Below are 15,687 nucleotides of genomic sequence, written 5' to 3' on the forward strand. Positions count from 1 at the left end.
AAGTTTCATGTATGTTTCTGTCATCCTGATATTTCCAAAAAGTGAATAAACCCTTTTCTGCTATTTTTCCATATTTCCTTGAAGTTTGTTGGTTGGACACGCCCCATTGACCTCAGCAGCTTGTGTCACTTTCACTTTCTGTGAAAGTGACATCACAGACCCATGGACATGTTAATCACTGCATTGTGATCTGAACTCTTGCTAGTGAGTGAGATTTTTCTCCTTCCTGCTGGGAGGCGGCACTGTAACAACTGTAGCCTGGAGACTGTGTGGTCAATGTATAAGTGAAGAAGGTGTGATCTAGAGAGAGGGGAATGCTGTTTGCATCTGCTCACCCAGTTGGTAGCAATGATGTCATTCAGGTGGAATTTAAGTTCCTCTCGCTCCGAGTTTTCCTGAGGGGGGTCAGAGCCACTCGTTTGAATTTAAACAATCATAAAAACAGAGGTTCTGACCAAAATAAATAAAGTAGAAGTGGAGCTCCCTGAACCATGAATCTCAGGTGCAGAGAAAGTGGAGAAACTTAACAGAAACAAACAAACAAACAAACACAAAAAAAAACTTTGGTGGTTGCCTTTAAATTGAAAATCTTTCAGTGGAATTTAGAGTTTTCACTAACATACTCCAGTCCTGTGCCTCAGCCACCTGTTTGACATTTTAAAGGAAAATATCTCATTGAACAAAACTGTTTCAAATAAAATGTTTCATGATGTCAGCAAACTCAAATTAGGAGGCCAAGGAAGAAGCAAGTAATTTTTCCATTGCACAATTCAGTGATTTACTTCTACAGTGTTTCCTGTTGAATGTTCTCAGATGTATCATCACATAATTAGCTCACTCTTCTTTGTTAGCACACTTCTTCTGAAGAATATAGTCTAGTCCAAACAGGAATTGACTCAGGGAAGACTGTTGGCCTGTGTTATGCCAGAGTGCAAACTAGATGATCACAGCACTCTGCCTTTATAATCTATTAATCTTTATTTAGGGCCTGATCCTTGAGTATGTTCTCAGTGAGACTACCCCATGTGTAAAAGCCACTCAGTTTGAGCTAGAGTGGCAGAATCTGGCCTTTAAAGAATTAGTAGTTTTGATAAGGAAGAAGTATTGACAGAGCTTTCCTAGAAGGGATTCATACTGATGAAGTTATTGATAACACAGAATGGCACTCCTCATGTGACTAAGAGCTCACCAGTGTTGTCAAGTCCATAATTAATGTGGATCTCGGACATTTTCTGAGAGGAAATGTCTACTAGAGGGACTAGTCAGAGCACATTTACACAGCAGCATAGTCTGTTTTGACCCATGCTCCATGTAAATGAACAATGGACTTTTACTGTAAGATGTTCCTGAACATCATCATGCAGCCTATGAGCCCAGAAATGGGAGTCTGGGGAGCTCTGAATTGCCATAGAACCATTTACTGGTTGGTTGCATTATTTACTACAGATCTCACCCAAAGAGTATCGATTGCAGACGTGTCCCTTAGGCTGACACTGCTGCTGTGCTTCTGCATTCTATTCTCAGACTAATTTGTTATTCAGTAAAATATGTATTGAAATGCTCCATATGGAAACAAAAAGTCTCCTTGACCAGAGATTCTATATGCTTCAATTTAGTTGCCGCATCAATCGTATCTTAGAATCCCCCAGAGGAAACGCACTGTTGGTTGGTGTCGGTGGAAGCGGGAAGCAGAGCCTGACAAGACTTGCAGCTTTCATTAGCTCATTGGAGGTTTTCCAGATCACTCTGAGGAAAGGCTACGGAATCCCTGACCTGAAGGTAGGTGGTGGGGGAAAGGGGGAAAGGAGAGGAAACAGGAAATTTTACTTCTTCCACACAGAGCTTTGTCTTTTTTGTGTGTTGAAGAAACCTCCAGTGTACATGAAAAGAGATTCCACTTGGATTGCAAAGAAGAGTAATTCTCTCAAATTCATCAGCTAATGTTGGTTCACTGCTCTTTACCTGAAAAGGGCTATTGAGAGTCGATGATGATTTATTGATTAATATAATAATAAATTATTACTATTGTAAAAAATAAAAAGAATAATTAATTAACCTGGGTGTAATCTGCTGTGGAATGAGATAGCTAGAGGTGGGAGAGATTTATTAAGTCATATCCAGTTCATCTCCCAACCTCTTGAAGGCTATATGAGTAGGGAAGTAGCACATGGGCCCTTACAATAGATTTTCTGTCAAACAGTGAATTGAAAGTTGTGAGAGTTTTGTTTGATGTAAACTGAATGATTTATAAATGTTTTAGCTGCTGATAAATGATGTAGATTTTGTTTTAAAAAAATTAGAACTTGTTTTTGCAATATCTCCCTGCTTTCCCACCAAGGCAAACTGGAGCTACATTCTCCAAATCCTGGCCTGTATCATCAGACTGGAGCGCCTGCTGGAGACCATTTATAGCTCTGGCGATAGCAAATCAGCAGTAAATCTCTTCAGAGCTTTGAAAGCTCATTTTTAAACGCTTTGGTATTCTTATTTAGAGTCATTGACTTCAGCTGGAGTTTTGCCTGTGTGGGGACTGCAAGATTTGGCTTTTGGAGATTTAGTCAATAATCAGTTGTATTATGAGGAATCATTGGAGTTTTCATTTAATGTTACATCATCTCCCTTCAGATAACCTTGCAGCACTGATCAGTTTGTCTTGTTTTCTGACATGTTTGTGTAATCATCCTTACCCTTTCTATCCTCACTCATTCAGTTCCACCTGTGAAAAGGGTCCTAGCATAATCTGGCTGTTGTCCTCCTGATTTGTTAGGTAGCCTGCTCTTCCCACAAAGAGTATACTCTGATTCTTATGTTCAGAAGCTTGTTTTCAGAGCATGTTCTTTGTTCGGGCTCTGTGAGGGTGGAAGGTTATTTGACATTCCCTTCACTTGGTTTCCATTCTAAAGGAATTCATGAAATACCGCTTGATTATTTTTTTGTGGGTTTAAAAGAGCAAGATGGTGACAGATGGCTCAGTCTGCCGTTGGCACGTAACATTCTTATACTATAATTCACTTATTCTAGGTATCCTGTAGTGAATGTAACAAATGATGTTCCTTGGTAGAGCCATATTTACCTATTGAAGTTCTAAAAGTGTTTCAAAAGCTAGGGCCAATATATGATCCTGAGCTCCCTTCTATTGCCACTGTATTCTGTTCACATGAATTAATGGGAAAGGCCAGCTCAGACTGTAGAAAATAAAGATGGAATCACAGTGACAGCTTTTGGTATTGCTGTGTTTTAAATATTATTTCACGTTCGTAATTGCGAGGCAGACACTGAAAAGGGGAGGAAGGATGTTCCATTGGTTGTGGCACTAGCTAAGGCTAGGACACCTGAGTTCAAGTGCCTACTCTACCACAACCTTCTGTGTGAGTTTGGGTAAGTCAGATAGTCTCTCTGTGCCTCAGTTCCCCGTCTGTACAATGGGGATAATAGCTCTGTCCTGCCTCCTGGGGTTTGGGAGGATAAATACACTTAAGATTGTGTGGTGCTCTATGCCATGGCAATGGGGACATCTCCATGCCTTAGGCTTTGTGTACATTGCAAGCTAGGGGTGTGATTCCCCTGCTTCTGTATATATGCGTGTGCTAGCTCTGATTCAGCTAGTGGGAGTAGAGATAGCATCATAGCTGTGGTAGTGTGGGTAGCAGCAGCAGAAGCATGGCTGAGCGCATACCTACCGATTTTGTACCCCTCACACCGCTGCTGCTGCTCCCTGCCCTACTGTGGCTGTACAGCTATTTATACTCACACTAGCTTAATGAGAGCTAGCACAAATATGTGTGCATGAATAGGGGAATCACACCATTATCTCGTAATGTGGACTTAGATATAATGGAAGTGTTACTCCTGGCTCCACAGGTCCGGCTGTACCCAGGTTTGTGTTCTCAACCCCTGTAACTTTTATGGGTGTGGCATTTTCCTCTGAAGATGCATGTAGTTAATGTAGAGGGATGAGAATGACTGGACCCATGGAAGCACTCCCAGGGCAATTGGACCCAATCCCCCAGCAGTCTGTGTGTGCTCAGCAGCTGTTCCTGCCCTCTGCTCTTACTGGGAGCCAGGCATCTTGGGATCATGGAACTGGATCATGGATCAATGGTTAGCCCCCTCCTTGTCACAGTGGCATCTGATGGTATTTCAGGGCCCTGGACTTTGCATTAGAGGTTCTGATTTAGCTGAAAAACAGGTAAAATCACATGTATCTGTAAACAAAGATAATCTTATTTACCAAGTATAGGAGGAGGCTCATGTATTTTGTTTTTTCTGCATATCCATGGATATAGTGTGCTCAAGAAATGTTCCCTGGTGTTCTATACACAATATGGCTTTCCTAGTGCTGCAGGGTCATAAATGGAGACATTCCAGGTTGATTCCACCTACTGAGATGCAGGACTGGGGGCTACGGTCCCCTCTATCCAGCGAACTTGCTGCTGGATAAGCATTAAAAATAACCGAAGGGTGTAAAGATTGTCAGTAAGGGAAGTAAGTCACAACAGCTCTGCCTGTGCGCAGGATAGTGTAAGAAATCTTGACTGCTCAGGAAGGATCCTGTACTGCACAACGTAGCTGCTTAGATCTTCCTGGTGACTGCAAAGCCCCCTGTTTCAGCGCCCAGGCCCCTGGCACTTGAGGTGAAGGACAGTTTGTTCACTAATACCAGGAAAAAATTCACCAGAGAAAATTCAAACAACTGACATGCTCCAGGGAAGCCTGTTTCAGGCAAGAGCATTTGGTGTGCGGAGCTTAAATGTTCTAAATGTGGGCAAACCATGTGCCTTTTGGGATTGCCACGGGGAGTCTCTTTGTCTGGTGTCTGCCCTGTCGTGTCCTTTGAGGGCAGTTTCCCAGTGCAGCTCCCATTTCAACTGGAGGTGATCACCACCCTTCCCAGCATGCACCTTGTTCCATTGTCTGATTGTGGGACACTTCCCAATATAGATTGGAGGACAAGTGCTACTAATAATAGTAGGGCCCAGATTTTCCTGGATGTGATAGCTGACAGATTTCTTCACCAAATAGTCACTGAACCAACAAGAGGTGATGCCATTTTAGATTTGGTACTGGTGAATAGTGAGGAACTCATAGAAGAACTGGTTGTAGGGGACAACCTTGGTTTGAGTAATTATGAGCTAGTTCAGTTTAAACTAAATGGAAGGATAAACAAAAACAGATCTGCAACAAGGGTCCTTGATTTCAAAAGAGCAAACTAAAAAAATAAGGGAAGTAGTTAGGGAAGTGAACTGGACTGAAGAACTCAAGGATCTGAATGTGGAGGAGGCTTGGAATTAATTTAAGTCAAAGTTGCAGAAGCTATCTGAAGCCTGCATCCCAAGCAAGGGGAAAAATTTGTGAGTAAGGGTTGCAGACCAAGCTGGATGAGCAAGCATCTCCAAGAGGTGTTTAAGAGAAAGCAGAAAGCCTACAAAGAGGAATAGAAGATGGGCGGGATCATCAAGGAAAGCTACTTCTTGGAGGTCAGAAAGTGTAGGGATAAAGTGAGAATTGCCAAAAGCCAAGACAGCCATGCAAAGAGAATTAAAACCAGTAGTAAAAAGTTCTCTAGCCATATAAATAAAAAAGGAAAGAAGTGGGACTGCTAAGAACTGAGAATGGGGCAGAGATTAAAGATTATCTAGGTATGGCCCCACAACTGAACAAATACTTTGCCTCGGTTTTAAGGAGGCTAATGAAGAATTTAGGGGTAGTGGCACAGTGGCTAATGGCACTGAGGATATGGAGGTAGAAATTACCATATCAGATGTGAAAGTCCCACTCAGATAACTTAATGGGACTAAATCTGGGCCCGGATAATCTCCATCCAAGAATAGTAAAGGAACTGGCACATGAAATTGCAAGTCCATTAGCAAAGATTTTTAATTAATCTGTAAACTCAGAGGTCAGACCCTCTGACTGGAGAATTGCTAACATAGTTCCTATTTTTAAGAAAGGAGACAATAACTGATTTTTTAGACAGAGGAAATGCAGTAGACCTAATTTACTTGGATTTCAGTAAGGCATTTGATACAGTTCCATATGGGAGATTATTAATTAAATTGGAGAAGATGGGGATTAATGTGAGAATTGAAAGATGGATAAGGAACGGATTAAAGAAAACACTACAATGGGTCATACTGAAAGATGAAATGTCAGGCTGGAGGGAGGTTATTAGTGCAGTTCCTCAGGGATCAGTCTTGGAACCCATCTCATTTAATATTTTTATTAGTGATCTTGGCACAAAAAGTGACAATGTATTAATAAAATTTGCGGATGACCCAAAGTTGGGAGGTATTGCCAATATGGAGGAATACTGGAATATCATACAAGAAGATCTGGATGACCTTGTAAACTGGAGTAATAGAAATGGGATGAAATGTAATAGTGCAAGGTTATGCATTTAGGGGCTAACAACAAGAATGTTTTCTATGAGTTGGGGACATGTCAGTTGGAAGCAACAGAGAAGGAAAAAGACCTGGGTGTATTGGTTGATCTCAGGTTGACTATGAGCCATCAGTGTGATGCAGTCATGAAAAAGGCTAATGCAATCCTAGGATGCATCAGGTGAGGTATTTCCAATAGAAACAGGGAAGTGTTAGTACCATTGTACAAGGCACTGGTGAGACCTCATCTGAGATACTGTGTGCAATTCTGGTCTCCCAGATTTAAGAATGATGAATTAAAACTGGAACAGGTGCAGAGAAGGGCTACTAGGATGATCCGTGGAATGGAAAACCTGCCTTATGAAAGGAGACTCAAAGAACTTGGCTTGGTTAGCCTAACCAAAAGAAGGCTGAGGGGAGATATGTTTGCTCTCCATAAAAACACCAGAGGGATAAATACCAGGGAGGGAGAGGAGTTATTTAAGTTAATCATCAATGTGGACACAAGAACAAGTGGATATAAACTGGCCATCAATAAGTTTAGGCTTGAAATTAGACAAAGGTTTCTAACCATCAGAGGAGTAAAGTTCTGGAACAGCCTCCCAAGGGGAGCAGTGGGGTCAAAAAACCTAACTGTCTTCAAGACTCAGCTTTATGATGGGGATGGTCTGATGGGACTGCCTACAATGGCAATAGCCTGCGAATGCCAGTACCAAATATCCCCAGTGGCCAGAGATGGGACATTAGATGAGCAGGGCTCTGAGTTACTACAGTGAATTCTTTCCCAGATGTCTGTCTGGTGGGTCTTGCACACATGCTCAGGGTCTAACTGATTGCCATGTTTGGGGTTGGAAAGGAATTTTTCCTTAGGTTGGATTGGCAGAGACCCTATGGATTTTTCTCCTTCTTCTGAAGCATGGGCATGGGTCACTTGTAGGTTTGAATTAGTGTAAATAATGAATTCTCTGTAACTTGAAGTCTTTAAACCATGATTTGAGGACATCAGTAACTCAGCCAGAGGTTATGAGTCTGTTACAGGAGTGCGTGGTTGAGGTTCTAGGGCTTGCAATGTGCAGGAGGTCATACTGGATGATCACGATGGTCCCTTAAAGTCTATGAGTCTGATAGAAGGCTCATGTGTCTTCGCGATAGTAATTGAGTCCTTTTAGAGAATGGGATCAGAAAATGCGTGGCAGAATCTATTTGCACTTGTATACTTTCTGATGGAAAGAGATGAAGGAAGGGAAACAGTACAGTTAACTATCCCTATCAAAAATATTTCCAATATGCTCTCCATAGAGGAACAGAAATGATGCAGTGGAAAAGAAAAATGATCACAATATTCTTATGGTCTCTCTGTTCTGTGTGCAGAATATAAGTCCTTAACTGAGGCTCCTTATCTCAGTTGCATAGTGTGTTGGGAACATGCCATGCTGGGGGCTTTCAACTAAGAAATTAGTTATTTTATGCTGAACTAAAAAGGGAGAAGTGCAGAATAGGGACAGAAAGAACAGAATGTGCTCTGTCTCCAATCAGAAAGGTTTTTAGAAATTATGTCCTATATAAAATGATTCAGAAATGACACTATTTTTCTCTTAGTTTTCTCAGGGTCTGTCTTTTTATTTGTCTTTTTTACAGCACAGAGCATGTCGTCAATGCTTAGCAATGAATAATAATAATAATAATAATAATAAATTAAGTAATAATAGCAGTGTCCTTGGAGAGGTTCAGCCATGAAGGTGGAGAGATCTAAAGAACAAGCTTTATGCTAATTAATTATGATTGTTTTCTTTTCCGTTAATCAGAAGATTTTGAATAGGTAACATCAATCCTGAAATGTCCTCAATGAAAACGCACTTTGTGACTGAGACTTTGCAGTAGATTAAACCCAAACTCCTTACTTGATACTTACTTTCTTCTCAATCTACAGGCAGACTTGGCAAACCAGTATATTAAAACTGGGGTGAAGAATGTTGGCACGGTTTTCCTTATGACTGATGCCCAGGTGGCTGATGAAAGATTCTTAGTGCTGGTAAATGACTTGTTAGCTTCAGGTATGCATCTCATTGACTTGATTTCTGAGCTCCTTTCCCATATAAATGTGCACACAGTAGCTTCTGCAGCTGTTCCATGGAAGAGATTCTAACATTTGCTAAAAATGATAAATAAACAAATTAAGCTATAAAATTTGTAAATTACACCTCAAGGTAGAAAGCAGTGCTCAGATCTTCTTAGTGGAGATGAACTCTACAAGATCATAGATTTTGGCCTTGGTCGGATGTCTATGACCCAGTCGGTTAGTTTGCTCCCTATTTTCATAGTTCTTTATTTCTACTTATAATTGTTAAGTCATTGCTCTGTGGGGTAATGTGCTAGTGGGGTGTGGAGTCAGAGGAAATGTTTCCATGAAGGATGTGCAATGTCTGCCTTGATGAGAGGCAGTTTAGTGGTATGACATAACTTCCACTGGTCCTCATTAGAGGATTTGACTTCACTGTTTGCTAGAACTAGGTGACTAATGCAAAGCCATTCACTTCACTCCCAGTTAGTTTAGCAGGGTACAGAAACAATCTGAACAGCAAATGAACAGCAAATGAATTTGGAGATGCCAGAGACTGTTTGTGCATAATTCCTAACCAGGAAGAGGGGTTTAATTGGCTGAGTAATTCCCCCAGCTGCACCGTGTGCCACCCTCCTGCAGGGCGACATGAGCATCACCCCACCCTAATTACAGCACAGTAGGTACCTGTCAGCAGGTCCACACAGCCTCTTGTTACAGTTTTCTGTTTCCCTTCCAGTCAGTGGAGATCTTCCCATTTGCTTTAAAGGGCCTGCTCTGAGATGAAAGACATGATCTTTCTGACAGCAAGTCAGTGCTAGCTGATCAGCAAGGACTTTGATGGGGCAGAGTAATGGGTTCATGAGGTCCTCAGGCTTCTTATGTGGAATTATTTTTACTTGCTTAGAAGGACCCAGAAGACCAAACCTCCCAGTCCATCCCCCCCAGGCAGGGCAGAGGGGGCTCCTTCTGCCATTTTCCATCTGTTTAGGGTGAAGATATTGATTGTACTTCTGTTCCCTTTTGCTCACCCATGTCTGTTTCACCGTTCCTCGCTTATCCTTGCCCAGTTTAAATGGGGAGGGGCGGGTGCTATGGCCACCCACTAGCAGTACATACAAGGAGGAGGAAGGCTTGGTGCTTTCCTGCTTACTCTCTGCCCAAAATAGAACTTTCTTTGTCTTTGTGTGTTTGTATATATATATCCTGGAGATGATCACAGTCAATGAAGGCCAGGCTATCTAAGGGCATTGGAAGGTAATCCCAGCTCAGGAAGCCATACCCACACTAACTTGGATCAAGCTAACATGCTAAAAATAGCAGTCTAGCCGAAGAGACATGAGTGGAGGCAGGGGCTAGGGACCCCAGGCAGCTGCTCAGGTGGTTAGCCATCCTATCACATGCGCTGCAGCAGCAGCTACAGTGCTATTTCTGGCACAGTCGTTCAGCGAGAGCTCGTGCAGGTATATCTCCAGGAGCTGAAAATGATACCCCCTAGCTCCAAGTGTAGACTTACACTAAAACCTTTCTGCCCTCTGGTCCGTTAGGTGTCATTGGTGTAGACGCTTGCTGGCTTCCTGTGAGTGGAGAAGGGATAGATCCTGTTTCTGTGGCATTAGGATGATATTATGGTTGCTTCTGAAAGGCTCGGATTTCCCCAGAGTTACCACATGTGGTAATAGGGATGAAGCGGTTATCCCCTGTTCTAGGTACTAGGGAATACCTTTGTTCTCAGACACAATGAGGAGATAACTGTAGGTAACTTGTGGCTTTTCATGGCAATGTCTGTAGCAGCTCAGTGGGAAAGGCTATTTTCTGATTGGTTGATTTGGCTGCTTCATTCTAATTGGTTGCATGTTTTATGCTTGTTTGTTTGATTTGTTATATTTATCATCAGCACTTTATAAACAAGAGTAGCATTTTGCTGGTTTCCAATCAGCTGCTGTTTCCCCCCTAAATTGTTACTGTCAAATAAAGCTCAGATTTCCAGCAATCTGATTAGGTAATGATCATTTCAGTCCAGACAAGGGTCAGAAGAAGATAAATTAGGGAGTAGTAAAGTAAGAAATCACTAAAATTCTGTTTGCATGTATACATTGCTGGCAATTAACTGAATGTACCATTAGCTTTTTAACCATAGTGATCTGTCATTTATTTGAATACAGCTGGAGTTGGCATTTTTAAAGAGCTGCAGAACGTGCATACGTAACAAATTCCTTTCCAAAATTGAAATGATTCACTATTGTGTAAGGCATATTGGGGATTAGATTTCTTGAAATCTAAATAGCGGAATAAATCAGAAAGCAATGCAGATGCTATATTCTGACTTTGTGATTAGAAAGTACTTTCAACTTCTGCTAGCTTCAAGGCTGTGAGAAAGTTTGCTTTAATTGTCAATAAAGGAGCTGTCTGTGTGCAGATGTGGCTTTCTATATCATCTCCAACCTGATGAGGGAGGTTCACCTGGCTCTGTGCTATAGAATCCAGTGACCTATTCTGTATGAAAGCTCTGCTCCACACACAACTTATATCATCAAGGCAAAAATTCCAGTTTGCCTATTACTTTGTAAAAATGTGATTCCACTTTTCCCAGGTGAAATTCCTGATCTTTTCCCTGATGATGAAGTTGAAAACATCATCAGCAGTGTGAGAAATGAAGTAAAAAACCAAGGACTGTTGGATACCAGGGAAACCTGTTGGAAATTCTTCATAGACCGTGTTCGACGACAGCTAAAGGTAAGACTATGCCTAGGAGAATTCACATCCCTACCATTGGGCTCAATGCAGAGGTAACTCTACAGAGTGAAATTCCATGGCCTGTGATAATCAGGCAGTCAGACTTGTTGATCTGTTGATCTCTTCTGGCTTTAAAGTCTATGAACATCTGAATTGTCAGTCATTCACCAAACCACCTCTGATGATTGCTCCCCATACCTTTGTACAGTAATATGATGATTAGGAATTTCTTTCTAATATTTTTAACATATGGAACTAGTAAGAAGACAAATGGTGACTGATAACATTTCCTTAAAGACACTTTCCCGTATTTAATTAAACACAATCTCTCACCCCCAAAATGGTGATTCTTGGAAAATCTAGGTCAAAGAGTCCATCTTAATGTCACATAAGCCTGGTAACTTGATGCTTCACAGCTTTGAGAATTCAAAACGGTTGTCTTTAATCGTCTGAGTTGTGGCATCTAGAGTAAAGGAGAGGAGTTTTGACATTGCACCTCTAAAGTGTTCTTTCTACTTACAACACAATTTCTCAAATCTGGAAGGTCCTATAAATAAAGAGAACCCAATCTGAAATAGGGGAGAAAGCCTAATATTCATTTTGGGACAGTTTGGGTTTTAATGTCCCTAGGTTTCTTGTTTGATTGAGGGCTTGGATTGACTGCACCTTTTCTGATGACCTGGGATGTAGGATTGCATAGGAAAATGACTCATTCTTTGCTAGAGTAAGGGGACTCTTCCTTAACCTTTGTGCTTGCCACACTCAGATGGAGGCTACTCGTACATCACAAGTGTCATATCGACTTTGCCACAACTAAACAAATGCACTCAGCATGTCTCACACCTCATCCTACGGGGAGAGACATGGGTCCTGAGAAGTTTGAGGAAGATCTTTTGGAACGTTGCCTAATTTTGTTTTTGGCTTGTTTTATCTCAAGAAGAGCTGGGCTTAGAAACTACAGCTTTGTTTAAACTATCAGCCTTGGAGAGGACAGGTGATAGATACGTTGGGAGCTCAGGAGATCCTAGAACATCCACAACACAGAGACATGCCTCAGGAAGTTCACTGCCACATTATTTGAACTTGCTAAACTATATTAAAAGTCAGTATAAAAACTTGCTAAAGGGTAAGCACTCCTAGTCCCTAAAGATAGTACTGTGGGATAAGGAGCAAAGCATCAGAAGGAAGTTGAAAGTAACCATGCATCCTGCAAGACATTGTTCAGTGCCACACTTCCTATTGAGACTCTTCTCTGCATCACTCCCACACACACACTGTAAACTCTCTGGTGCAGGGACTGTCTCTCTGACTATGTGTTTGCACCATGCCTGACATAGTAAGGCCCCAATCTCTGTAGAAGCAGCAGTAGTAAATAATATTAATAATACTGCTAAGAAGCAGTGGTAGGCAGCAAGACAGAGAATATAGCCAGGCTAGATTACAGCAGCATCCATGCTCCTAGTGCAGGGTAGCCTGATCTGTAGATTGTATACATTGATTACTGAAGAATTCCTGGTTATTGCTTTGAAGGTTGACAGGTTCTTGTCCCAAGATCAGGCCTGTATTATTCAATTGGGAATCCCAAAATCCACAGTTACAACACTCACATTAAAGGAACTCTTCTACATTTACAAATAGTTTATTAATACATTTAGCACAGTCACAAACACCCCAACTCAGTAAGGCAGAGAGAGATACAATAGAATATACATCTGCACATCCATATACCCACACCATCCCTTGCAGAACAACCTGAAAGGTTAGCCAGCATCTTCCTCATCGCCATCACCAGTGACTATCATTTTGGCATCTCTCAAGGGCTACCTCTCTCTCTCCTCCTGCCCACAGCTGGGATCCCACTTTTGTAATATGTTATTCTGACGCTACCATGTCTAATGCATGTTCAGTAGGGAGTTCTCCCCTCTTCTTTGTTTGTTTTTCCTCATTCTACTAACGTTGAAGTCTCCTCCTTCTATAGGTTAGTATATGAATGGTTTCAACTTACTACCATGTACGTCAGTTTGTTGCCATGGTGCTCTTGTGGTTGGATGCTCTTTCCAAACGCTGGTGTTAGCTCATATTTCTGTGGTTGGCTGATGTTATTATGGACAAAATTCCCCCTCACATGGCATTTCCAGTTCCCCAAGACTTAGGGGTTATGGTTGGGCTGTTTATCTGTGTCAAAGGTCATAGGCCTGAAGCCTGAGGCTAACTTGCTGAAGCGAATGTCTGACAGAACACAGGCCTGTAGGTTCCTTACATTACTGCTGAATATAATGCCAAGCAGTGAAAGGCAAGCTAGCCCACTGGTGTGTTGGTTTAAACTACATTCTTAGCCTCACTGATGTGTTCAGTGGGGTGCCTGAGAGCTGGACGCCCAGCTCCCTGCTTGTCAGTGGCAGCTGTGCACTTACGGCTAGATCTGGTTGGTTCAGGAACGGAGAGGGGAGTAGCAGGGAGCTGGATCCTGCTCTCAGGTTGTTGAGGGCCAGCCCCAACCCCTCTGCAATGTGAAGCTCCCGTCAGACAGCAGTAAATAGTGTCCCTCCTTGAGGTGCAGTACAGGATTGCTATGGCAGAGCAGTGCTCTAGTGCCCCTCTCTCCCAACCACTGCCAGGGCAGTGGGAGGCAGAGGCACAGCTGCCATTGACAAGCAGGGCGTTCCCCTCTAGCACAGGAGTCTATGCTGGGCGTCTGTGTCAAGGGCTCCTTTGTGCCACCAGAGTCCCCTCACGTCTGGTGCCCCGCACTGGAAATGTACCTCAGGGTCATAGGATAGCTGGATTTTCCACAAAGGCAGGATTGCTACGATTCATTGAGACCTAGTTCCACGTTTCCATTTCCTTGTGTGTCTTTCTCATTAACAGCATGGGAGGGAACAGCTGGGCTGGGGTCAGCTCACTGTTGCTAAATTCATTTACTGCATTTAATCATTGAAATCTGCACTCCGTGCAATAAACAAAGAAGCAGACTACAGCATGCCTCTGACAAATGTCAATATGTACAGCCATTTTGGCCGCCTCCCCCGCTTGGGGCTTGTAGGTACAGCACCTAGCACAACGGAGTTCTGGCCCATCACTTGGGCTCTGACGGTAATACTGATATTTAATACTAATAATCCTGGAGCATAGGTTGGCTGTACCTGAGGGATGGGGCCCTGAACTTTGCCTGGCACACAGAGAGTAGGGCAGACAGCTGCGAGAGGAGACACACCTAAATCTCAGGCTGTAGAAATAATAGTGTGCTGTTGTTTGTGAAGTGGTGGGTGATCATGTTATTAAAGACTGGATTATGCAGCCTCAGATAGACACGTATAGGATCTTGGAGTATTGTGTACTGCTCTGTGTATGATAGGTAGAGTTCGTGAAAGCCTGTTAGATGAAAATACTCTAACTCACACTGAAACAAGACACACTAGATAAAGGGCCTGATTATCATTTATGTTAGGGCCCCTTTCCACCACTTCACACCCTAGGTCTATTTCTATTTTATAGCCATTTCAAGGCCCTTTTGTGATGCCAGAGTGGCGTATAAATGAGTCAGGACCTAAATATGCAGCATTGAGTAACAGTGAAAGTTTGCTAGGTTCCACCAGCAGGGTTCTGATTCTGGCCCATTTGGGCCATAGCAATACTTCAGTGGAGCGGTTTGCTTTTATTTCAGAGAGAAAGGAGTGCTGGCTGCTAGGTTATGCTGGAATTTCCAAGTGCAGACTCATTGGCCAAAGATGCAAAGGCTCAGAGCTGAAGAGGTTATCCTGGGCTCAGCTTCTGACCTTGCTCTGAAATCCTCCTGGGGAGTCATTCTGTAGGAAAAACCCAAAACTGCAGCTATGCCGGTGCCTCCCCACATGCTGCCCTGCCCCTTCTCAGTGCTCTTATCCCTCTTGCTCCTCAGGTTGCACTTTGTTTCTCACCTGTTGGTAACAAGCTGAGAGTTCGCAGCAGGAAGTTCCCAGCTGTGGTGAACTGCACAGCGATAGACTGGTTCCATGAGTGGCCGCAAGAGGCACTGGAGTCTGTCAGCCTGCGCTTCCTGCAAGAAACTGAGAACATTGAGGTGAGGTTCCAGCAAAGGTAATGCTGGCTGAGTGCGGATAAATTGCTGACTGTGCTGCAGCCTGCTAATCTAAATCAAACCAAGATGAAATGAAACTGGCTACAGGTACTGGCCAGCATCTGGAGAGGGAAACAGACCTTGGTAGGAGCTGAGCCATGAACACCTCACACACACATATATATATATACACGCAACTTTCAGAATGTAGTTGTGTTGGTGGCTCAGTTAGTGTAAATGGAAGTTTACAAATCAATCTGGACAGTAGTCAGACTGGGTTCCTCTCTGTTGACACTTGCATAATTATTCCATTGAATATACTTCATTTGCTGCATGTATGTCTGAGAACTTCAAAAAACAAACAAAAAACAAAAACAAAAACAAACAAAAAAAACCCTGAGAGTCCTGTAGCACTTTAAAGACTAACACATTTCATTTCTGCAGGCATAAACATT

General features: G+C 42.6%; 1 protein-coding gene across 1 annotated transcript in view; it reads left to right on the top strand.

Annotated features, from left to right (window-relative positions):
- DNAH9 (dynein axonemal heavy chain 9) overlaps positions 1-15,687 on the top strand; it is a 361,000-nt gene that overhangs the window by 159,285 nt on the left and 186,028 nt on the right. Inside the window, exons 44-47 of the mRNA XM_067547747.1 lie at positions 1,617-1,779; positions 8,311-8,434; positions 11,033-11,175; positions 15,074-15,235. Of these exons, the coding sequence (XP_067403848.1) occupies positions 1,617-1,779; positions 8,311-8,434; positions 11,033-11,175; positions 15,074-15,235 (592 nt within the window). The remainder of the gene's footprint in view (positions 1-1,616; positions 1,780-8,310; positions 8,435-11,032; positions 11,176-15,073; positions 15,236-15,687) is intronic.

This window comes from Emydura macquarii, unplaced genomic scaffold (assembly GCF_026122565.2).
Source record: "Emydura macquarii macquarii isolate MOO-44397 ecotype Brisbane River unplaced genomic scaffold, CSIRO-AGI_Emac_v2 contig_1230, whole genome shotgun sequence".
Taxonomy (NCBI): domain Eukaryota; kingdom Metazoa; phylum Chordata; order Testudines; family Chelidae; genus Emydura; species Emydura macquarii.